Genomic DNA, 26,651 nt, shown 5'->3' with positions numbered 1-26,651 from the left:
ATGCATAAAATGAGGAAAAGGCAAGAGGCAAAGCTATTTTTAAATTCACCGTAACATTAGTCATAGAAAAATACCTTAAACTGTCTTTCTTTTCTCTAGCTTTCTAAGACTGACATCTTAAATGGCCACGTGGCTTCAGCAAAAATGTGTTTATGGCAAGGCAGCCACAAATATTCAGAGGTTATACACAAAAATGTGCTGCCTGTGAATTCTAATACACCTTCTCAGATTAAAAATATTTGGTGCTAAAAGATTGCTATTGAAAGCCTGGCTAATGTACATTTTAGCAAATCTTGTACGCTCCTTCTTTCCATACGTACAAAAGCTAAAAGCTGAAAGAAGAGAGACTCGAAATAATGAGAGATAAAGGATGAAAGATTGCATGAATATTATTATCTTGCCCAATCTTCCTGTCACATTTGCCATCTGTAATGGCAGATTTATCTAATCCTTCTTTTTTAAGAGTTCTTTGCTAGTAAAAGTAAAATAGAACGAACTGCAATTGTGAATGTACGGGATTAATGTAGATTCAATTCTCTAGGTGATTAGCTATAAGGCACTGATATGGTTCTCATCTACCTCTTGTTAACATTTCATGGAAACCTTCCACAAACATACATTTGTTCTTGTTTCTAATTTTTTTTTCTGTCACAATGACAGATGGCTTTACACTGAAACATATGAAAATATTAAATACTTCATAAAGCTGTTCCATGTTAGCAGGGGCCAGGAGTAATGAATTTCTTGATGATTATTGTAGAGGAGAAACATCATAAATTCTGTCTACCATCATGCCATAGCTTTTACGGTGGGCAGAATTTATTCTTTCCTACCAACACAGACCTGAGCAACTTACAAGATCTTCTTAGACATATGAGTGTATGTTTGGTTAGACATAGCAGAGGCTACTTTGCTACGTCATTTACACATAAAAAAAATGAATTCTCCTCCTGCCACACACACAAAAAAACCTGAGGGAGTTACCTTACATTTGTGGGTAAATATTGAGCAAAATAATCAAGGCTCTTTTCATACTTTTGTTCTAACTTTTTTCTGAGAGAATGTATTTTCAAGGCAATTTTAATCAGTATTTTTAATAACATTCAGTTTATTCAGCCTGTGAACTTTTAATTTTTGGACTTTGACTTCTGGCAGGCCTATTTAAGCACATCCATGTAAAGGATTGCACAGAATGTAGGGAAAAATATCAGAGCAAAGGCACATAAAGCCCACGGCAGAAACAGGTTAGCTCTTATTTTCTGATTAAATGAGTCATATGTAGCCTTAGTATAGTTCTTGTGTAAGCATCTCTTACAATTTTCACCATAATAATTTTTCACACATACATATATGTGTGACACATTTTGAGCAAGAAAAGGGAGATTTCCAGAGCTGGGTGTAGTTAATACAGATTGACTGGGACTGGGGAAGTAGAAATTGTACAGGTTTGTTGTTGGTGTTGAAATCTCTTTTGTTTTCTATCTAACCTTCCATAGGGAGGGTCCCCTTAAATCCAGAGCTATTTGGGTAAATGTCCCATTTGATTTATGCCTGAATAAATAAACACCAGATTTTTGTCCCTGTTAATGGGTCTTTGTTTTCTGTCTACTCTGCTTTAGGGAGGGTCATCTTAAATCCAGAAATATCTCCCCTTCGGGCAAATGTGATATTTGATTTATGCCTGAATAAAAAGTCTAGGCTTCAATGAAAAGCAATTGTTTGAGCTTTGCAAGAGGAAAGAAAATTTTGCAACTAGAAGTGATGTGCTATTTCATGCCAAAGCATCACGCAAGCCAAAAATACAAGTTGATTTCTGGTAGGATAATAGAATATGTTATCAACACAAGATGAACCAATGATAGTGGAATGAAAATCATTTTGCTTTGGCTTTTCTGACAATTCTTTCCCTTGTGCTGCTATTGCTGACTAACAAATACAATATCAGTTATTATCATGCTGTCAGGACCTACCCACATCTTAAGAAAGCAGAACTCTTGGAGACAGTTTTTTTTTTTTTCCAAGCAGGAACTTTTACTAAGAAATAGGAGGTAGCAGGCATAATAGACAGGATCTGAGGGATTCCCTTACAGACTGATATTTTTAAAATGCCCCCAAGCAAACCCCACCCCACAGTTCATTCGGCCAGTTCCAGATCAGCCAAGCTCCAGGTGGCAAGTCCATCATGGGAAAAGAAAGATAACATCAGTCCAGTTCCGTTTCCAGCATTATCATTTTCACCACTCTTCACACCTCTTTGGAGAAACAAACCAGATCCCGGAGGGCTGCACTTCTCCCCCCCCCCTTTTCTAGTTGCCCAGTCAGTTCAGAGAGAATGCCTAGTATAGAAAGCAATTGGTTACATTGTAATGGATAGCAGACAGGTGAATGAACAAAAGGTTCCATTTAATGGAGGAAGTGAAAGCAATAAAGCCCCATGCCTGTTCCCTTGGGAATATCGCAGAATCCAGGAGAAGGTGAGATCTGATTTTAGCTCAGAGGAGATAGTTAGAAATGAAATATAAATGGATTCTGACACATGCCTCCCTTTTAAAACACTGCCATTTCTTAGACCTGAGAAAAACAGAGTTGGAAGGGGCCTTGGAGGTCTTCTTGTCCAACCCCCTGCTGAAGCAGGAGAACCTATACCAAATGATTGTCCAATCTCATCTTTAAAAACTTTAGTGATGGAGTACCCACAAGGTCTGTGGACAAGCTGCTCCACCACTTAATTGTTCTGACTTTGAGGAAATTTCTTTACTTCTAAACTGGATCTCACTTTAATGATTTTCTACCCATTACTTTATGTCCAGCTCTGTGCTTTGGAGAATAGAATAGAATAGAATGGAATAGAATAGAATAGAATAGAATAGAATAGAATAGAATAGAATAGAATAGAATAGAATAGAATAGAATAGAATAGAATAGAATAGAATAGAATAGAATAATAATAATAATAATAATAATAATAATAATAATAATAATAATAATAATAATAATAAGAAGAAGAAGAAGAAGAAGAAGAAGAAGAAGAAGAAGAAGAAGAAGAAGAAGAAGAAGAAGAAGTTGGAAGGGACCTTGGAGGTCATCTAGCCCAACCCCCTGCTCAGGCAGGAAACCCTATACCATTTCAGGCAAATGACTGTCCAGTCTCTTCTTAAAAACCTCCAGTGTTGGAGCATTCACCACCTCTGGAGGCAGGTTGTTCCACTGGTTAATTGTTCTAACTGTCAGGAAGTTTCTGCTTAGTTCTAGGTTGCTTCTCTCCTTGACGGCATCTATCTCCAGTCTGCGACACAGTCCTTTCAGCAGCTCCAAGAAGGCCCCATGTTTGCACCACTCAGGTGACCTTGAAGACACAGATAAGCCTCCAGGTAGCATTAACGACTCACTAAAAGAAGCCAAGAAGGCTTCACACCCATTTACACCACTCAGGTGGCCCTGATGACACAGATAAGGCTCCAGGTAGTATCAATGACTCACTAAAAGAATGCAAATGACCATCTGTCTGCAGGTGTATAAAGAAGAAGAAGAAGAAGAAGAAGAAGAAGAAGAAGATAGATGATGTTGGATCCCTCCCCCTCTGTTGAGAGAGGGCTGTTCAGTTTTGACCTAGATTGAAAGAGGGGTCAAAGAGGCCTCTTTGACAAGAAACTCCAGTTGCCTCGTGAAAAAGCATCTTTGGGATGCTTAAGGACTTGCTGAAACAAAATTATGACAATAATACAGGTAGTCTTTGACCTATAACCACAACTCAGATTGGAATTTTGGTTACTAAGGGATGCGGTCATTAAATGAGTCGTCCCGTGACTGGATATATTTTTGTGGTCATTTTTACTGTGGCCAATAAGCAAAGCATGTGGTTCTTAAGCAATTCCAGTTTTTCCCATTCATTTCACTTTTTTGGAAGGAAGGTTGCGACAGCAGGAGGTTGCCACCCCTGTAAATGACAACCAGTTGCCAAATGTCCAAATTGTGATCACCTGGCCATGGGGGCTTGGAGCGGCGGGGGCGTGAAAATGCTGGAGTGGTGGAGACGTCGTTTAGCTGGTTTCTGAGATGGCTGACGGTGAAGGGAGTGGGCCTCTCTGATATGGTGACCTGGCCTGGTGGTGGAACGCGGACGCTGTTGCCTCGGACATTTGTGAGGCAAAACTTAATCTCTGCGCCGCCAGAAAATCATTGGACCATGTTGTGGTTTCCCTTCTTGACTGACTATCATCCAGTCTTTTTTGCAACATGGAAGTGACTTATGTAACCAGAATCTCTCCTACCATTTTGTGACCATGCCGGCTTATTAATCCTGATGTATTTCATAGATTCTTTGCTCTAACTCCCTCCCCTTCTCCCCCCTCCCCTATAATAGAAGGCCCGGGTTGTAACCACTGTGGGAGAGTGGTTAAGTTTTTACATCTGCTGCCTCCCAGAGGTGAGAGCTCTGGGGGGTATTGCTCCCCCGGTTTGTATCTACCAGGTTGCCCCCCGGCTTTGACCGCCGTGAGAGGGCGGGATTCGATCTGTCCCGGGATTTCCCAGCTCCAGTGGCAGTGGAGCTGGGCTGGCTCTCTGGTCATTTGCCTTCGATTTATTTATTTTGAGATCCTCCCATGTTGATCTGGTCTGCCTTGCTGTTTTTTGTCGGACTTGTTAAGATCATGCGTCTGACTTATTCGAGCACGACCTTATATGCTCTCAGGGGGGCCCCCCCATCCTGGGAGCGACCCGCCTTACTTTTTACACCTCCTCTTGATGAAGGCCCCGAGTGTTGGGACCCTGAGAGATGGCTGGGCATGGGTAGGGGCCTCCGATATAAGCCAAATAGGAGGCCCCTGGTTAGTTTTTTGGTTAAATTTTTTAGGAGGTTAGGGAGGGGGGTGGGAACTTCTTTTGGTTGTTCGGATATGGGGGGCAGTCCAGCAACCACTGTTCAGGCCAGGGCCGGGATTGATCGCGGAGGGGAGGAGCGGGGGTCGGTCGCCCCCGGGGCTCCAGGGCAAGTCGTGGGAATGCCTATTCCCACGACGTTAGGGAATGGCAGCAGGTGCAGGAACAGAGGGCCGTATCGACCTCAGGGAAGGCCTCTCCGCTACTTGCAAGCGGTGAGGCGTTCCGACCCTCTTGTTCTACCCCGAGGTCCCGGGAGTGAGGATGTGCAGCCTCCTGAGCTCCGGCTGGTGTACCTGAATGCCAGGTCTGTCGTTAATAAAGCTCCTCTCGTCCGTGACTTGGTCGAGGGTGAGCAGGCGGACCTGGCTTGCATCACGGAGACTTGGTTGGGCCCAGAGGGCGGTATTCCTCTGGCTGATCTCTGCCCACCAGGTTTCCGGGTGCTACACCGGCCTCGGGCTCAGGGTAGGGGTGGGGGAGTGGCTGTTGTTATGAGGGAGACCTTAGCTCCGTGGGAGGCCACCGTTCCGCAGATAGTCGGGTGTGAGTCTCTCTTCTTGAGATGCGGCCCTGGTGCGCAGTTGGGCTTGCTGCTGGTGTACCTTTCGCCTAGTCACGCAGCAGCAGCCCTGCCTGAGCTTCTCGATGTCCTCTCTGGGTTGGTGGTTGAGTTCCCGAAACTTATAGTTTTGGGGGACTTCAATCTACCATCTCTGGGAGGATCATCTGAGTTGGCTCGGGAGTTCATGGCTTCCATGACGGCCATGGACCTGACGCAAGTAATTTCAGGACCGACTCATGAGGGAGGCCACACCCTTGACCTAGTTTTCTTATCTGGTCGGTGGTTAGATGATCTTGGTGGGGGCTCCCCAATTATTATGCCCCTGTCATGGACCGATCATCATCTCCTGCGGCTGGTCTTCCATTTTGCCACCCCCCGCCCTGGGTGTGTGGAACCAGTTAGATGGTACCGCCCCAGACGCTTAATGGATTCCGCGAGATTCCAGGCAGCGCTGGGGTCCCCACCTGCCTCCCCCACTCACAGCTCGGCAGATGCCTTAGTGGAAGCTTGGGAAAGGGCAGCCACTGAGGCTCTTGACCGAGTTGTACCCTTGCGGCCCCTGACCCGATGCAGATCCCGTCGAGCTCCATGGTTCTCCGCGGAGCTCCGGGAGATGAAGCGCCGGAGACGGGGCCTAGAGAGCGGTTGGAGGTCCAGCCGATCCGAATCCGACCGATTGCGACTAAGAACCCATATTAGGTCTTATCTCGCTGCGATAAGGGTGGCGAGGTCTAATCACTTCGCTACCCTTATCGCGTCCGCAGATAATCGCCCGGCCGCTCTGTTTAGGGTGACTCGCTCCCTCCTTAATCAGGAGGTGAGGGAGGAACCCTTGCAGGGTCGTGCCGAGGAGTTTAACAATTATCTGTCGGACAAAATCACTCGGATTCGGACCGGTCTGGACTCCGACTGGGCAGAGTCTGGCGATCAGGACGCGGGTGGTCTTGTCGATATCACTTGGGAGGAGTTTGATTCTGTGACTCCGGAGGAAGTGGACAGGATTATGGGGAGACTGAGCTCCACCACATGTTTATTGGACCCGTGCCCTTCCTGGCTGGTTTATGCAGCCCGGGAGAGGACACGCAGCTGGTTCCAGGCAGTTATATCAGCTTCTTTGAGTGAGGGTAGCTTCCCTGCCATCTTGAAAGAGGCGGTGGTGAGGCCCCTCCTCAAGAAGCCTGCCTTGGACCCAGCTGTATTGAACAACTTTCGTCCGGTCTCCAACCTTCGCTTTCTTGCGAAGGTTGTTGAGAGTGTGGTGGCGCATCAGCTCCCTTTGGTCCTGGATGAAGCGGATTATCTAGACCCGTACCAATCGGGTTTCAGGCCCGGGCACAGCACGGAGACGGCATTGGTTGCGCTGGTGAATGATCTCTGGAGGGCTCGGGACAGGGGTCATTCCTCTGTTCTAGTCCTATTAGACCTCTCAGCGGCTTTCGATACCATCGACCATGGTATCCTGCTGCGGCGTCTCAGGGGATTGGGAGTGGGAGGCACGGTTTTACAGTGGTTCTCCTCCTATCTCCAGGGACGCTCGCAGTCGGTGTTGACAGGAGGGCAGAGGTCGACCGCGAGGTCTCTCGTTTGTGGAGTTCCTCAGGGGTCGGTCCTCTCGCCTCTCCTGTTCAACATCTATATGAAACCGCTGGGTGAGATCATTCGTGGTTTTGGAGTTGGGTATCATCAGTACGCTGATGATACCCAGCTTTTTCTTTCTACCCCAAACCACCCCAGTGATGCCCTCAACGTGATGTCCCGTTGCCTGGAGGCGGTTCGGGTCTGGATGGGGAGGAACAGACTTCAACTCAACCCCGACAAGACCGAGTGGCTTTGCATACCTTCATCCCGGGTCTATTCGGATATTCCATCTCTTTCAATGGGGGGTGAATTATTACCCCCCGTAGATAGGGCTCGCAACTTGGGAGTCCTCCTAGATTCGCGGCTTACCTTGGAAGATCACATGGTGGCCGTGACTAGGGGGGCTTTCGCCCAGGTTCGCCTGGTGCGCCAGTTGCGGCCCTATCTAAGCCGGGATGATTTATGCACGGTCACTCACGCGCTCGCGACCTCTCGTCTAGACTACTGCAACGCTCTCTACATGGGGCTTCCCTTGAGGACCACCCGGAGGCTCCAACTGGTACAGAATGCAGCCGCGAGAGTTGTGTTGGGAGTCTCCCGATACTCCCACGTGACACCTCTGCTCCGTGAGCTGCATTGGTTGTCAGTTGTCTTCCGGGTGAGATTCAAGGTGCTAGTAATGGTGTTCAAAGCCCTCCATGGCATGGGGCCGGAGTACCTCAGGGAACATCTGCTGCCGGCATCAAGCTCCCTGCGCCCTGTGCGTTCCCACAGAGAGGGCCTCCTCAGGGTGCCACCGGTCAGAGAATGCCGTCTGGTGGCCCCCAGGGGGAGATCCTTCTCTGTGGGCGCCCCGGAGCTATGGAACCAGTTACCGGTTGAGCTCCGGACGGCGCCCGATCTGCGCTCCTTTCGCCGCGATCTGAAAACATACTTGTTCGAGCAAGCCGGCCTGGCCTGAGGGGGGATTGGTGGGGTTTTTTTTATCATTCTTATTGGGGTTTTTACTATGTATCAATTGTATTTTAATCGGGCATGCATTTAATTATCTTTTAATTTTTGTAAATTTCTGTGTTTTATTCTTGCCCTGTACACCGCCCTGAGTCCTTCGGGAGAAGGGCGGTATAGAAATGATAATAAATTAAATTAAATTAAATTAATGTGATGGTCACAACTATGAGCACGCATCACAAGTCACTTGTTCAGAGACTGTCATAACTTTGAACCATCATTAAAGAAACGGCCATTCATTAAGGACGACACATTATAGGGCCAATGATGACAAAAATGCACTTATTTTAGATAAGTTCTAATATACGATGTGATTCAGTAATAATAAATTTCACTCAGATTCTGGGTTAAATAAGTGCAGGAAAATATAGGACCCAGGACTGGAAAGGTGTGGGAAAAATGGGATATTAGAAGCCATGTGCTTCAGATAAGCCTGACAGTTTACATGAAATACCAAGCACCAGCAAGGAGATCAATACAATATTTACGGGCCATATTTTCTTTGCTATGCACTTGCTTACGTGTGCAATGCAGAGAGACAGTGTGAGAATAATGGGATGAAATTGTTTCACCCATGTTTATGCACACTTCTGCAATAGTTTTAGAAAGTTTTCAAAGTTATACACCAGAGTCAGAATGCATAGCAAAGGTCACCTGACATAGAAAAATAACAGCAATAAATAAGCACTTTAAAGGTACTTCCAGCTGTGGCTTTTATAGCGCAGTTTCCCTACTTCACCCCCATAATTTTATTGAAAGAGGGGGCCCATAAAAATTGGACTTCCTTTCTAATCCTATTGTCTTTTTTGATTGCTTCTTTGTCTCCTGCTCAGTTATTAGGCTAATCTCTGAGACGCAGATGTATCTACATGACCTTTTCCAGAAGACTTTGTTTTAACACATTGACTTGTCTTCAGTCCAAGGTCCTGTTCTACATGATCAATCCCAGTGCAATAACTACTTGGACTTACAGTCAAACAAGCATTTTATAAGGAAGGTTTTGTTTTTTTCTTGAAAAAAAAGAAGAAAACAATCTCAGCTCTCCAAAAAAGAAATAGTTTTGTCAAATATTCTCCTATCTGACCATAAAGGCTACCACTGAATAACAGCATATAATATCAAAGAAAAATAATAACTCAAATAGTTATTATTTCCCATGATTAACGGTTGTAGGAATAAGGTATGTCTCATCTAACAAAGGGAAAGATTAGGGATGACATGATAGCAGTCTTCCAATATTTGGGGGGACTGTCACAGAGAAGAGGGGGTGTCAAATTTTCTCCAAAGCACGTGAGGGCAGGACAATAAATAATGGATGGAAACCTATCAAGGAGACTTTCGACCTAGAACTAAGGAGAAATTTTCTGACAGTGAGAACAATTAATCAATTGAACAGTTTGCCTCCCATAGTTGTGGGGACTCCATCACTAGATATTTTCAAAAATAAATTGGACAAACATTAGACTGAGATGGTATAGGGTCTCTTGCCTTCAGCAGGGAGTTCAATTAGAAGACCTCTCAGATTCCTTCCAATTCTGTAAGTTGTCATTGTTTAGTGTGTACATGTACGGTACATGTAACACACACACACACACACACACACACACAGAGAGAGAGAGAGAGAGAGAGAGAGAGAGAGAGAGAGAGAGAGAGAGAGAGAGAGAGAGAGAGAGAGAGAGAGAGAGAGAGAGAGAGAGAGAGTTTTATTCTGTTATCAGCCTTTCCAGGTAGACCAAGACTAGAAAACTAAAGTTATGAGTGCTAATACTATTTTTATTATGAGGTTGTGGTAACAAGCTCTTGTAAGTCTGAAGGCACTCCCTCCCTCCCTCCCTCCCTCCCCCCTTTTACCTTCATAAGAATTAGGGAAGGTCTTATCTGAGATTCTTTCCCAGGTTACAAATCTGCTCTGGACTCAGATTTCTTTTATCTAACTGTTGTCTTAGTATCCACTTTTCCTCCTATTCCTCAAGGTTATTGTCACAGCGCATTACAGTTGTTAACCTTTAATAGGGTTGGACTTTGGCTATAATAGACCAATGTGAACCCGAACATTTTCTCTCCCATCACTATTTTCTTTTAGTTTCCTCCCTGTTTAACAAAATGAATCTTATATGTTTTTTTTTCTCCATAAACAAGACTGCCTTCCATAATTAAAGATGTCAGTCTATTTATTCTTTTTTTCCCCTTTTCCTTTTGGCAGCCAAGGGAATAAACTGAATCACTTTAAATAAAGTTTGCATTTGCATAGTATAAATATTGGCATTTAAAGAAAAAAAAAGGAAGCCCACTTTTAAAAAGCTTTAGATACAATATGCATACTAGCATCTCAGATTTGATCTTGAACAATGCATAATCATCTCAGCTGGCATGAAATTGTTTCCAATTTCTTAATCTCATTAAGAATACAGTAAATACTAAAATAGTTTATGGAAACTGTTTACTTTTTTTAATGGAACTAATAAAAACAAGACAACAATGTAAATTAAAACACCATCTGCTTCCAGCACAGTTCAAACTGATAGCCAAGGTTTAACGTTCTGCAAATGAAAGGCCTGTCAAGATAGAACAGCTGCTTCTTGCTTTCTTAAGGAATAGGAGACAAGAGACAGTTCTGGCAGTTCCATAGTGAGGCACCATCACAAAAAATCTTCAAAGAACCCCAAAGTCAGGAGGTGTGTATGAGCTACAAAGCATACTACAATATGGAGTTTTGCAAGATGGCCTCAAATTGACCTTAATGAAGAGCTTTGTATCATAGAGATGATATAATTCTTTTTCTCAGACAAAGAAGAGATGTAAATTGACACAAACAGCAATCCTTACTAGCACTGATGATGTTACCTAGTTAGGGTAATGAAACATCATTTCCCTCAACAAAACCTTCTGCATTGTCTTACATATTGTCTCTCCCATTTTCTACACAGCCTCCTCCCTCACTCACAAAAGCTGGAAATAGCATTCAGAGAACCAACTCAAAGCAATCTTGTAGGTATTAAAAGCATTGGAGAAGGCTGCAAAGTGCTGGAAGAACCTGGAATCTGGAAACCAGTTATCTGCTGGTATTCCATAAACTTCATTGGGTTTATGGAACATGCTGTGAAAGTTGGACCATAAGAAAGGCTGAGCACCAAAGCACTGAGGCGTTTGAACTCTGGTGCTGGAGAAGACTCCTGCAAGTCCTTTGGACTGCAAGGCGATCAAACCGGTCAGTCCTAGAGGAGATCAACCCTGACTGCTCCTTTAGAAGGCCAGATCCTGAAGTTGAAACTCAAATACTTTGGCCACCTAATGAGAAGGAAGGACTCAGTGGAGAAGAGCCTAATGCTGGGAAAGGTTGAGGGCAAGAGAAGAAGGGGACGACAGAGAATGAGGTGGCTGGATGGAGTCACAGAAGCAGTAGGCGTGAGCTTAAATGGACTCCAGAAGATGGTAGAGGACAGGAAGGCCTGGAGGAACATTGTCCATAGGGTCATGATGGGTTGGACACGACTTCGCAACTAACAAATAATAATAATAATAATAATAATAATAATAATAATAATAATAATAATAATAATAATAATAATAATAATAATAATAATAACAACAACAACAACAACAACAACTGTGCTTGTGTTGAGGAAATATTGACTAATCAATATCAAGCACAAGTTTCACAAACATTCTCAATGTTTCTTTTCCCATAGTTCCATTGTAATAATTATTTTTTTTTAACTTAAGGATATCAAGGTACAATAGGTCTTTCTGCTGATACCTCCATCATTCAAGATTTGGCCAGAGGTATTCAGAGAAAAAACATTTGTTCTTAGTAACATCCTGAGTGATTTGCATAGTACTTCTTCCAATCTACTTTATTTATAGGGCTAAAAAAATATCTCATATATTTTCTTGAGCATCTTAAAAGCAACCTTTCATGCTATTATAGCTGTACATTTATTTTATTTGCATGTTAATTATTCTGTAAATCTGGGAATAGCAACAACAATAAACACAATACACAGGGCTTATTTTAAAGAACCAGAATATTTAACATAAAATATTGCTAGTCCTTTATAAATTTGGTAGGGATACAACAGTAAATGTTGGGGATCACCTATGTGCTAATCATGGACTGTGAATATCTAAATAATATACCGGTATATATAATCTCAGGCACTTACAAGTCTCCTGGCTCTGTCAGCATTGATCAATGAATGCTAGAGATCGCTACTGTAAGGTCAGCCATTTGCTTTTATATATACCATGTCAACCCATGGATGGGTTTTTCTGTTTGTTTGATTGATTTTCCAGAAAAAAAATGATAATGGAAAGACTGAATCTTTTAAACAAGCAATAAAGGTTTCCAGGGCTGTCTAATCTCTCAAAAGCCTCCAGTGATGGAGCACCCACAACTTCTGAAGGCAAGGCATTCTACTGGTTAATTGTTCTCACTGTTAGGAAGTTTCTCCTTAGTTCTAGGTTGGTTCTTATTTTAATGGGATTTGTAGTCCAGTTATACTATATAACAATGAGATATTTTGACCTGAGTCAACAAATTTCTCTGGGTATCTCTACATTAAAGATATCCTCAAAGGCTTGCTTGTGTTTTGCCTTTTCTTTTTGCTTTTGCAAACTTTCTGACATGAGTACTTAAATTAATAGCAAGTGGGAACTACTGTATACATCCTTTTATATATATCCTGTATATATGTTTTTAAAAGCAGGAAAAAATAAAGTAAATTATAATGAAAAATCTTCAAAAATAAATAGGGAAATTTGAAGTCTGTTAATTGAAGTAAAAATCTCCCATCTATAATTCTCCTGGCCTCAACAAGGAAGGGAAACATGCCCATCCAGACCCAACTAACAAAAGTTTATTTAAAACTGAAAGTTATTCAGTTGACAGTCTTTTCTTTCTGTAACAGAGATAAAGTGTGAACAGCTCTGTCTTGCAACTGGCATTTAATGCCAACTTTCCCCTAATTCTACATCCCATAAATTAGTCAAATGGCCCAAATCTCTGTTCTATAATAGAGAAAAGCAGCTCAATTCTGACTAGATAACAAGTGACTGAAAATCAAATCATTTGATGGTTTCAAACATACTAGACACTACTATGAGCTTGCTCACTGTTTATCTTATTTTATTTTTTTCTGACTGTTTGAATGTACTATGTGCAATACAACAATTAGAGAATGTATAGTTTCTCCACATTACCTAAACTTTTTGCACTGAGGCATTTTGTGACTTTCCTTGTGGTAAAATAGGGAAATATTGGAACTCTCTCCTCTTGTTAATGAACCACACATCCTCCTGAGAATAATCAATAACTCTCACTGAAGCGTCTGCTTACCCTTGTAATAGACTTTTATAACATTCTATTAGTGTCAAGAAGAGAACTGCTGCTTTTTACTCAATTGGTTTTCTTCAACTTGATGTAAGAGTATTAGCTTTAGCAATTTTTTTTTTCTCAAAAAAGGAAAAGGAAAAAAAGCAAATGTAGGGAAAACTCACACGAATGAAGGATCTTGTACTTCCTTAATGAGCAAGAAGAGAGTGTAGGTCTCCTGCCTTGCATTTTGCAATCTTCTAAAGATTCCCTAATGTTTCTCTTAAACCTCCAGAAGGCCATTTATCCATGGAGGATTTTGTGGGGTTTTTTGGTTTTTTTTTATGTGAAAAGATGTTAATGTTCTTGCCCCCATTGAACGGAAGTCATACGCTTGAGAAATTGATGGAAAATATCTAATTCCACAAGCTTTGTGGAGAAATTTAAATTGATTTCCTCTACGTAAGAAGGAACTTTTGGCTGCGCTTGGAATTTTACTTCTGGGAAAATATGAACTTCTTGTTTTCTATTGAAGAGTGGACAGTTTGGACAGTTATTCACAGTGGATTGATAACATGTCATTAAAAGGACACTAAAGTTCAAAAAATGCATGCATTTCTTCAAGCAAGTTCGCCCAGAGAAGTTCTTGACAGATATAACAGGCAAGATGTAAGTGGAAAGCTTAAGTTAAATGCATTCATACAACTCTATTTCTTCCAAACCAGGATGTGAGGTTCAAATATCTTGGCTTCATTAAACCAATTATCGAGCAAAGAAATCCAAGAACTTTCCTACTCTTACTGAACAGCCACCGTTATAGCAAAGTTTTCTAATGACATTCTCTCTGCATTATTTTTACATCATTTTATTCTCCCTGTTTGCATTCCACTTATGTCAAAAAAGAAATGGTAACAGAGGAGGATTACTTAAATGAGTTTGTGGTATTATATAGTTTGTTTATGTAACTGATCCTTCAAAAACTATCTTCCTAAAATATATCTTGGTCAACAGACAATACAATAAATTAATAGGAAAAAGAAATGTCTGAATTCTAAAATTCTAAAATTCTATCAGTGTCCATTAAAAGAAGTTGAAAAGGTAGGTGATGAGCTGTTTAGTATTCCTTGGCTGGGCTTAAATCTTTTGTTTTCCTTTCACCACATTGATTTTTATTGTGGATTTTTATATTACTATCTATTGTTTTAGCTCGGGCTCCTATTTAATTCTTTTTTAATTTTTGTACTCTGTATTTTTACATGTGCCCTGTTCACCGCCCTGAGTCCTTCGGGAGAAGGGCGGTATACAAATATAATAAAATAAATAAATAAATAAATAAAACTCTTGATTATGCAGATCCTTTTTGATTATATAATGTAATTGGTGATTTTCCTGACAGCCTAAAACTTCGGTGGCTATATGCTACTTGTTTTCCTGCTTAGCTGGTCCAGCTCTGTTGGATTGAAAAAAAATCAAGACTGAGTTTCTTCCTTTCCCCAGCAAGGTGTAAAGAAGTCTCTTTGAAAAGTCATACTCATTTTTGTGCATATCACTTGCTGTGCATTTCTGCAGGCACTTTTCCACATATGTCACTTCTGCAATATCCCAAGCATCTTTGGAATAACTATGACCTGGATGACTGAGAATCCCCATAGACAAGTCTTTAAGCAATTCAGGGTGATGGATACAACCCTCCATTTTTCCTATAACAAGCCACAAGTGGGGATAACTATGACCTGGATAAGTGAGAGTCTCCATAGTCACTTCTGCAATAGTCTCTCCCTATTGTGTTTTTTTTTTTTTGCATTTAACTAATATTTACTCTTTTTTTTCCACAAAACTGAACCAAAACAAAACCCAGATAAATTTAGCACTCTTATCTTTTCCTGTATGTATATATGTCATGTATGTTTTCATGAATTGCAAATAAGGGAATTAAAATTCAAACTTTCAACCCACACTTCTGCCTTAGCTGTTCAGATCCAAATAGTTCCCCCAGCCAGGAAAGAATCTTCATTCTCCATTTTTCTAAAGAAAGCATTCATCTCATTTTACCCTTAAAAACTTGAATTATTTCATGCATGTCAGACTGAAGAGGCAAAAAAGATACTTCCATAGAAGATGAAAATCAACCTCATTAACTCAATCTTAGCAGTGAATCCTAAGTTGCATTTATTGCATTGTGAAGAATAATGACCTTCGTAAATTGTAGAATTGTGATGAAATTTCAGATATTTTTGTATTGCTGGGGGGAAAAAAAATCTGAGATTTCTTCAGTAATTTCCTCTTCCCAATATCCTGAAATGATGCTGGACCTGGAAAGGTATCAATGCACTTCTATGCCAGTTTGGAAAAGGAGGGATCACAATGCATGGGTTAAATTAAAATTATAAACCCTACTAACTCTAGGCCCACATACATTCTGGAAAGATGACGTCTCATCCCAGAGAAAGCAGCAGCAAATATCTCCATGATTTGCCTATCCATTTGAAGGCAGCTGTAATGATATGGATCCGAAGAAAGATAAATTTGGCCTAGACCTCAGCCCTGAAAATGGCAAGGTGACATCTTTTCCTGAAGTTCCTCCTTCATGAGTGTTTTCCACTGCAGGATCCATATCAATTTCTCCAGTGAAAAAACACATTGCAGTGTTCTTCCACAATGCTCATTTAAGGCAACTTTAGGACAAACTACGATGTATTTCACCACAGGGAGCTACAAATATCACCAAAGTGAAATATTAATAATAAAAAAGAGTTTTGAAGTTAGGGGAAGTATAACTCTTCTCCACAGGAATGGAAATGGCAGTAGCTGTATCTTATTTTGCTCACTGATGTACCTGTAACAAAATTATATTGTCTCTATCTATTTTAGCATGATACAAAGGGCCCAAACTCAAAAATAAAGAAATGTAATATTATTTTATATCCAGGGGAAAAAAAGAACCAAATGAAGCAAAAGATGAACCAAATATTTGTTTCTTAATCTGATAGCCTGAGACCAGTTCACTTTGTTTACATTTTATTTTTCCTGATATGAAATATCTGGGTCGAAAATGTAAGAAACAGAAGTTTATCATATATGTGAAATACCCTCCAAAGAAATACAGGATACTAATTTAACTTTATTTTCACACAACACCCTTATAAGGTAGGCTAGGCTGACTGGCTCAAGGTCAATCAGGAGTTCCATAGAGCAGAATCCCGCATCCACACACTCATTTTTTTCCCATTGGGTTATTTCATTTTTGTGAAATTAATTTCTGCTAAAGTGGTTGCTTACAGGCAGAACTCAATCAAAGGTGACATTTTAATGTATAGTCCATCCCACACATCTAATATTACAAAATTAACACTGGAATAAAAGGAAAAAATGCACTAATTTTTATTTACTATTGCTACTAGCTTAACCATTACCAACGTGGGGAAAAAAATTCTAGTCCAGTTCCTGTCCCTTTGACTCTTTGTATAAATATATCATTTATACATTCTATCCTTCTCAAAAACATTCAACAGTGTAAGTATATAAATGGTCAGCCCAAGAATTCTTAAACAAGATATACAGCTGAGATAATTCTTATATTTAAACCAAGGTATCAATTGTTGCATACAACTTAGTATAATATGTTTAAATAATCATGGAGCTTCCATTTAATTGCAAGATGAAAACCACAAAACAGAAAATTTCATTCTGGGATGATAATTAGGAATTTAGTTATTCATCCACTCAATGTTTCACACTTTATTTATTATACTGAAAGAAAATCAAAAATAAATGAAGCTGCTAATAGTACAAGATACACATTTTCAATAACATAAATTCCAAGCAACTAACAAAAAAATCTTCTGTAAACACAGAATAATGTATTTTATAATTTTAAGCACTTAATTTATTCAATGGGAAGGGTATTCCTTGCACAAATGAAACAACTGGACTGCTGCAACTAATTATTGCTGCCAAAAATAAGATATTCCTAATATTGTATTTTGCATGGAGAGAAGTTTTAAATTGCTCTCTTAACAGCATCTAATTATCTCCAGTAATGCCTCTATGACGATTTAAATGGCTTTTTCACTATTTAAAACTAGAATCATTTAACATACGAGGAAAATCCATTTGAACATAATTTAGGCAATTTAGGTAGTAAATATCAAATAACTTCAGGTTTTGGAAATGTTATTAGCCTGCTATTTGTTGTCTTCTAAAAAGTGAAGAAAACAGAACAAATATAACATATTTGTGCTGAACACTGCTAAATGCCTGTACCAAGTTGGCTTGTTCATTTTTATGTGTAGCAATCAAAATTGCATCAGCTAGAAGATTTCAAAAGTACACCACCACAGAATGGAATGGATTGGATGGATAGACAGATCTGCTTGCAATATGCGGCTTGTGGGTTGTTGATGTTGTTAAAAAACATGTGTTAATGTTGTTAAATGACAAAAGTTACAACAAATTGTCCTATGAGCAAATTAAGAGCATGTTCCCCCAAACTGAACTTACAGGTGATGCTTACCTGCCTAAACCAACAAGGAATGAAATAATGCCAACACTTAAAAAACTTTTTGATAGGAAGACCCAACCTAAGACCGCAAGTCATAATTCATTCCCTAATTCAAATATTGGGGGTTGGGGGGTGGGGGGGGGGTTGGTCATATTTCATTTTCATAAGGGAGGAAAAAACTATATACAGAATTCCAGGCTAGTGGGTGCTACTGCAAAGAAAGTGAAACCTTTCAAAAGACAAAGTTCAAGTGAACTTCAGAGAGGAAGAAGGAATAACAATTAACTGGCACTCCTTTTCTCTCCGATTCGTTGCCCTGTGACTCAAAGCTCTTCCTTCAGTCCTTGACAAGCCGCAAAAATCCCTGCTTCTCCAAAACAGAAAGCACCTTTCTGAGGAATTTACACACCATCAATACCTTTTTTTCCTAAGACGAGAACCCATCAGCTTCCTGGAGGGCTTCTGCTTTATTCCACCAAGATGCGTCCAAATCTCTATTCTAATCACACAGCCAGAAGCCAAACACAAGCACAAACCTTTTCTGCATTAATGTTGGCACGACACTGAATGGAGACTACATAACAATGGCAGCCAAACATGTCAATTTGTGCCTCTCCCCCCACCACCACCCCGTTTCCCCCCCCCGCCCCACTCAACCACTCTTCCACACACCTCTACACCAAGCCGCTTCCATGTCTCGGGGAGAGAGTTTCATTCTTTAAGTCTGCTATCATCAGCAAGAGATGCCTCTACCTAGATAGCCTTCCTTCCCCCCTCCCCTTCCAATCCCTTGCTGTTTTCTTTAAATTGTTTAAAACCTTTTTTTTTTCCTTGTGCCTCCTTACCTGAAGGGCATCTCCCACGACTGCAATTAACTGCCAAGATTTCATTGTTGGCTGCAAACTGCCTTCTCTTTCCTCGCCCGGAGAGAACAAGGGAAGTAAGGGAAACCAGAAAACTGCCCCCACGTGCTGGTAATATAAATGAACACAGGCATCTGTCGGGTTCTATGCACGCTTGCTCTCTTCTTGATCCCCTCCCTCTGTTTTTTTCTTCTTCTCTTTCTCTTTCTCTCTGTCTCTCCCTCCCTCCCTCTCGTCTCGTCTCCTCTCTCTCTCTCTCTCTCTTTCTCCCTGGTTGCCTTCACAATCTCCCTTCAGGTGTTATTGGATGCCCCTCTGCTGTTCTGCGGCTCCAGGAAAGACTCAACACAATAAGTAAAAACAAAGAGAGAAAAGGGACGACTGCCAAGACAGAAGGAAGAGGGCAAGCGAAGCAAGGCCCAGGCTGAGGAGGCTTGGGGATCAGCTCCCCCCCTTTTCAACCTGAGATTAAATATGCATTAGAATTGTACATTCCTTCGGCAGAGTTTACCCCAAAGCACTGTCATCCACCTCTCACGGCTTGGTTCTCCTCTACCCTGGCTCAATCTGTCTCTGGCACGTGTGTGTTTCTTACTCTTTCGAGCATTAAATACGCACCACATGACACCATAGGGCACCTTGCCTGGGCTTCCATGCCGTATGCTTGACAACCAATTCTAACTCATGACTAATGAAATCTCTCCAGGCAGGATGGAAGCATCTCCAATTATTTATGCCACGTCTGCATCACTCAGAGCCTTTATGGGGTAGCCTGCCTGGCCCCCATTACACCAACTGGCATCATCCTTAAGTGTGAATCTATCTGCGTTTACAAATGTTTCTAATAATAATGCATACTGGAGGGAGGGGGGAAAGGATCCTTTGTAGTACAGCTCCTTCTCTCTCTATGTTGTTTCAGCCATGCACATAGAGCACTGTTTATTTTATTCCCCAGTTCAGGAAATCCAAAGTATTTGTTCACGTTTGATTTTGAGCAAAGACCAAGGACAATGCTATCTGAAGACATGGTAAGACAAGAGAAAGTTAGAATTTGTTTTTGCTCCCTGAGTTCACATGCTTAGCAAAAGAACAGGGGGGGGGGTTTCGTCAGTTGCATCCGGTGTGGTCTTTATAACTACGTGCAAAGGGGAGAATAGATAAAGCAATCATATTTGTTACCCAACTGGGCATGGGTGTTTCCCCCCAAAAAACTGAAAATCATTGTAAAAAAAATATTGTGGGGACTGGACTATGTGTAATGTCCTCTGTAGGCTGAAGCATCTTTGACTGCTGTGGCATATGACCTCTTTTAGACTAAGAAGCAGGAAGAGAGATTCTGTGGCTTCCCTTTTTTTCCTACTCTACATTGCAAATGAGTTTTGGGTGAAGCAGGTATTCCTAATGAGATCCAGTTCCTTTCCTGACACCCAGGTTGTGTCGAAAATGCATGTTTCAGAAGCAAAAAGGGCTGTGATGCAACTGAAATGCTTAAAAGGAATAATCAAAAAGGATCCTCATTATGTTGTTTTACTGTCTTACAGACACCATGATGGCGTCTTACACTTCAGATGGCATTATAGCAAGCATTCTCAATACATTGGAGTCAACAGTCCTATCTCTGTTATGATATGATACTTATTTCTAGCAATAAACCAGCCACTTTTACACACTTTGCAAATGAGCCATTAGAAAAGCAGTTAGGTAGTTTTCCGTTAAAAAGAATAGTGCCTTTAACTTAATGAAAACTTGGAAAGAAGGACAAAAAAAAAAAATACGATGGAAGGTGCAGTGGTAACTGGTTTCCTATCAATTATGAACATGATCATTTACCTATACCAACTTTCTTTATTTTACAGGAAAATAGAAAGAATAATTAATATGACCTATCAAATTCCGGTTCATATAATTAAATTTGGATCACTTGAAGTTACCTGAAAATGACACGTCATGCTATCTACATATTTTTGCTCTATTGTTGTTATCAACTGAGAGCACTTTTGTTTTTGAGGGGCTACCACAAAGAAGAGGGTGTCAATTTATTCTCCAGAGCACCGGAGGGCAGGAATAGAAACAATGGATGGAAACTAAACAAGGAGAGAAGCAACCTAGAACTAAGGAAAAACGTCCTAACAGTGAGAACAATTAACCAGTGGAACAAATTGCTTTCAGACAGTGGAAGAGAGACTTGTTAAAGCTCTGAAGAATTTTGTGAGAATGGACATAGAAAAGATGAACAGTAATAAGGTTCTAGGACATTATTTGAAGCGACTAAAGATCAAGATTGTAAAAAGGAAGGAATATAAAGTTGGTTTGTTTGATTGAGGTTACAATTGACATGTTATCTCTGGTAACCCTTAATAAACTTTTGCAATCAGGGTAGAACCATGTGGGTTTAAGAACTGTTTATAGATAGAGATTGGATTTGGAAAAAAGAGAAAAAAGACATCATTTGTTATATTAAGGAGGTGATACATTAATAAAAAATATTTGTTGTGATTGGGGCAGTGAGGCAAGAAGCAACAGTAGTTTGCTCCGTCCCATATTTGGATAGACCAGGTGTTCTGTTACACTTAATCTCTCCTCCCTGGCTCAGCTGGCAAAGTGAGGAAAACCTGTGGCCTAGAGGTTAATACAGCTGCCTAACATGCAATCAGCCCAGGTTCGAATCTCAGAAGAGTACAGCTAGCTGATGAGAGCTAAATAGCTTGAAACAGCTATACTAGTCTCCCTTTAATTCTTTGTCAGTAAAATTTAACACACACATTCTTTACAATATTCTCATTTTTTTCTTTCTGCACTTTCTATTGTTTCTCTTTATTCTGGTTTTACTTGGTATTAGGGTTTTTAGTTGGTATTAGGGGTTTTGTTTTTAATCTTAATTGCAATTTTTAATAAAATTGCCATTAGAAAAGGATCCACCATCTGTGGCACACAATGAAGCTTGTCACCTTCCCACTGTGCTGCGTCCTTCAAATGGAACACTATGGAATTCACTCATAAATGAGTTAGCTTGAGAAAAGCCCTTTCCTTTGCAGTTTTCTTTCACACAAGTGCCCTATTTAAGCTTTCCATTTGAGCTGCCATTAACAGCTGAAAACAAACTGCAGGTAGCTCAAGGTTGCCAGAGTAAGAATTCCTCTTCTTAAGCTGCTTCTCTCTGGCTTCAATTCTCACGAGATATGTAGAGTACCTCCTGTTTCACTACAATAAGACCTTTACTCCAGGAAGGGCGTTAAGCAACATTCTTCCTGATCCTGAACTGGGCTTCCTCACCTGAGTTTAATAAAAATATTAATAATAAATCACAAACTATCTTGATACTGAAGAAGTTCTTGGAGCAGGGGTCTTCAAACTTGGCCCATGCAGGCTGAGGAATTCTGGGAGTTGAAGTCCACAAGTCATAAAAGGGCCAAGTTTGAAGACTGTCTTGGAGACTTTGATAGAAGGCTTGCTTCGGAGGTGTATCCTTCTGGCCAGTAAAGAAAAAATAAGAGAGAATCCAAGGTAAGATTGGATGATGGAGAAGATCTTAACTGGATGCAGGATGTGATAGGAAGCAAATACATCTGAACACTTCATGAACACCAAACTCACTATGACTGTCATGTTCTAAACTCCCAACCCCCAAGCTTCCACAGACGCTAATCAGAAAGCAAACTGGAGAGATTGCCTCCTGTCTTCTACTCACTAAGATTTAGTTTTTGCCATCTCTATTTCACTTTTTTCTTGATGAGCAGGTGAGCATAAATCAAAATTAAGCACTGGCCAACTAAAAATAGCTTATATAATGGACCCAGGGCAATTCTTGAACATAAAGATGGTGCTAGCATCTGCTGCTTTGTTCCACAATATTCTATTTTCACTTAAAATAATATTTTAGATATAATTAACTTATGAGCTTGTTCTCCTACCTTTACTCCAAAAACTAAATACAGTTTCCATAGAGCTTTCCCTTTATTTTACCCTTTCAACAGCAATCCTGTAAAGGAAGGTTAATTTGAGCTAGTGTGATCAGCCCAACATCACCTAGTAAGCTTTCATGGTTGAAAGTGGACTTGAATCTAGGTATTCCTGGTTGTGTTCAGGATAGTTGAGAGGGGGTGGAGTTGGGGTTGGACTAGAAGACCTCAGAAGATCCCTTCCAATTCTATTATTCTGTATTTTGTATATCCTGCCTTGGGCTGAGAGTTGGACTAGAAGCCCTCCAAGGTTCCCTCCAGCCTTATGATTCTGGTGCAGTTAATTAATTATAATTAAGAGAGTTGGAGGTAGCAACAAACACCACACACTCTCCCTATACTTCAGAGTGTTGTGGTTCCTTGAACATATGACCCTGACCTTTTCCTACTCTTGGAAAAATAAATCACTATCAGAGATAAAAAGGGAGAACAGGAAATGGTTCCAGCATTCACCCCCAAAGCAAAATTGCCTCTCAAGAATATAGCAACACAGTTCTTCTCTGCATTGGAATGGAACTTAGTTGGATTCTTGTTCTCCTCCCTTGGGGCATTGTTTTTTCTTGTCTCTCCTTTGTTCTCTCCTACCCCACTGCATCTTATCTCTGTATTTCTGACGAGACAAGTCTGGCTTCATTAGCATTAGCATTACTAAGCAACAGCCACACTCATCTAACCACTTTGAGATAACTGACCCTACTGCTTCTTCCTTTTGCCATTATGCCAACTCTCCCATCCAGGAGGTGACGGTGACAACAGGAAGAACAAGAAAGGACACCTTGCAATGACTGCATTGTGAATGAAGCACAAAGGAGGAAGATGTGTGTCCATGTGAAAAGATAACCAAACTGAAATTCGATTTGCAGGTCTGCCTGCAAACATCAACGGAAGACTGGATTTCAAATGTGATGCAAATACATGTCTCAGACTTCTTCGTAATAGTAAGAATGTGGCTTTCCAGTCTTCTAAAGGCAACACGGTGATGCGGTGGCTCAGTGGGTTAGGACGCTGAGCTTGTCGATCAGAAGGTCAGCAGTTTGGCAGGTCGAATCCCGAGTGCCGCGTAACAGAGTGAACACCTGTTACTTGTCCCAGCTTCTGCCAACCTAGCAGTTCTAAAGCAGGTAAAAATGCAAGTAGAAAAACAGGGACCACTACGGTGGGAAGGTAACAGCGTTCCGTGCGCCTTTGGCGTCTAGTCATGCCAGCCACATGACCACGGAGACGTCCTCGGACAAGCGCTGGCTCTTTGGCTTTGAAAGGGAGATGAGCACCGGCCCCTAGAGTCGGAAACGACTAGCACGCATGTGTGGGGGAACATTTACCTTTACGGCAACACAGGAACTGGAGCTAACTGCTCTCAGAGAATAGGATGAGTCAATGAAAAGAAGCCACAAGCTATGGAAAGGAAAGAGAAACTTTAGGCTATGGCAATGGCGCAGGGTGATCCTGGGCCATCCCCACAATCCAATTATAAAGATTTGAAAATCTCAAAAAGAGCTTGCAAAAGCACGAATCTTAAAAGTTGGAACCTCTGCTTTGATGAAGTTGAAGTGTTAAGGCAGACCAATTTAATCCGTCCAGCTGCTTTGCTCCACCAGAAATGGGCCTCTCTGAATCCGGCGAAGCTTCCTTTTCAGCCCCTGATTCAAAGTAAGGAGGTTACTTTGTAGGAAGATTTGCTTCAGCCTAAGGTCCTGCTTTGATTGACTGATGTTCTGTCAAAGTGAAATGCCCCTTTGAAAACCTGTCCCGCTCTGTTAACCGACTTCATGCCTTGAGCATGCATAGAGCAGAACACCTAATCCAGTTCAACTACCCTTGAGAAGAAAGTTCTGCTGCATAAACACTGAAGGAAAATAGTTTTGGGACAAACTCATTTTCTTTTTGAAGGGCATATTTCATATTCAAGGACACTTACTCTGCAAATGCCTGCTGACACCATTGAAGGTCAAAATACCTGGAGATGTCCTAACAGGAATAGCATATAGCTACTGGCATGAAACATGATAGCAGTGTTCCAATATTTGAGGGGCAAACAGAGAGGAGTGGGTCAACCTATTTTCCAAAGCAAGGACAAAGGAATAACAGATGGAAACTGATCAAGGAGAGATTCAACCTGGAAATAAGGAGAAATTTCCTGACAGTGAGAACAATCAACCAATGGAACAGTTTGCCTCCAGATGTTGTGAGAGCTTCATCACTGGAGGCTTTCAAGAAGAGACTGGACTGCCATCTGTCAGAAATAGTGTAGGGACTCCTGCTTGGGTGGGGAGTTGGACTAGATGACCTACAAGGTCCCTTCAAACTATTCTATTCTATTCTATTCTATTCTATTCTATTCTATTCTATTCTATTCTATTCTATTCTATTCTATTCTATTCTATTCTATTCTATTCTATTCTATTCTATCCTATCCTATCCTATTCTATTCTAACCTATCCTATCCTATCCTATCCTATCCTATCCTATCCTATCCTATCCTATCCTATCCTATTCTATTCTAACCTATCCTATCCTATCCTATCCTATCCTATCCTATCCTATCCTATCCTATCCTATCCTATCCTATCCTATTCTATCCTATCCTATCCTATCCTATCCTATCCTATCCTATCCTATTCTAACCTATCCTATCCTATCCTATCCTATCCTATCCTATCCTATCCTATCCTATCCTATCCTATCCTATCCTATTCTATTCTATTCTATTCTATTCTATTCTATTCTATTCTATTCTATTCTATTCTATTCTATTCTATTCTATTCTATTCTATTCTATTCTATTCTTATTTGAGAAGCAACTGCCTTTATCTTATATGTTATTTGCAATGGAGTCCCTCACTGTTATAGCCAAAGCTTGAGAAAATGCAGCCACCAGAAGACAGATGTTCTAACTATCATCCCTGGGCAGAAATAGAGAATATAGGACTACAGATTTAAATATAGCCATGCTCCAAAGGGACTGGACAGCAAGTGTGTTCAGGTAGTCCTCAATTTACAACAGTTCATTTAGTGACCGTTAACAGTTACAACAGCACTGGGAAAAAATGGCATGGCTGTTTTTCACACTTACAACCGTTGCAGCATCCCCAGGGTCATGTGATCAAAACTGGAACACTTGGCAACTGAATCATATTTATGATGGTTGCAGCATCCCAGGGTCGTGTGATCATCATTTGGGATCTTTTGACAAGCAAAGTCTGTGGGGAAGCCAGATTCACTTAACAACCGGGTTACCAACTTAACAAACTGCAGAGATTCACATAACAACTGTGGCAAGCAAGGTTGTAAAATGGGGCGAAAATGACTGAACAAAGGTTTCACTTGGCAACAGAAATTTGGGGGTGAACTGTGGCCGTAAAGTGAGGACCGCCTTTACACGCTGGTAATGCTTCCCAAAGGGGTCTGAGTTAAGGGTCAAGTTAAAAACAAGTGATGAGGGGAAAAAATAAAATAAAAAATCTCGAAGCTGATCCTTGCTGAATCTGAGAGTTTGAATATGAATTTATTTTTTGCTGTGAACTATCCCTTACGGTAGCAGTAATGAGGGGAAGGTGCAACACCATGGGTTGATTTTCGCATGCAGCAACCTTGTATTTGTTCTGCTTACTGAACAATTCTTCCCATTCAGAAAAGATCTCGTATTAGTAACACATTTATGGAACAAACACATGAGGGCTCCCTAGGCCCGAAGGACTGTAGCTGAGATGATTCCCGTCTACCCTCCACCTAATGATCCCACAGTATTATAGGAGGCGAGTCTAATGAAGCATACTCTATTGCAAACATTATCATGTGATTTATGACAAACACGCTCTGGCTTATTCCGAAATGGATTACAGTGGATGTGTGTGGGTCTGGAAGACATCACTGCTTTGTGACAAATCAAATCAATCACACGTTACTGTGGTGCTTCAGGTCTCTGGAAAAAGTTCTGTTTTAGGACATCGGCTATTAACACATTTGCTGTCCATGCTTTTGT

At 41.0% G+C, this 26,651-nt stretch overlaps 1 protein-coding gene across 4 annotated transcripts in view; it reads right to left on the bottom strand.

Moving 5' to 3' along the window:
- Nucleotides 1-18,737, bottom strand: part of RBFOX1 (RNA binding fox-1 homolog 1) — a gene marked incomplete at its 5' end in the record, with an annotated part of 1,027,042 nt that extends 1,008,305 nt beyond the window's left edge. For all 4 annotated transcript variants that reach the window (XM_081338329.1, XM_081338327.1, XM_081338331.1 and 1 more), the window contains one exon: nucleotides 18,693-18,737. In XM_081338329.1, coding sequence (XP_081194455.1) covers nucleotides 18,693-18,737 — 45 coding nt within the window. The remainder of the gene's footprint in view (nucleotides 1-18,692) is intronic.
- Nucleotides 18,738-26,651: the final 7,914 nt, after the last annotated feature.

This window comes from Vipera berus (assembly GCF_964194415.1).
Source record: "Vipera berus genome assembly, chromosome: 13".
NCBI lineage: Eukaryota > Metazoa > Chordata > Lepidosauria > Squamata > Viperidae > Vipera > Vipera berus.
Note: the sequence above shows the minus strand (reverse complement) of the source record. Positions and strands in the feature narration are given on the sequence as shown.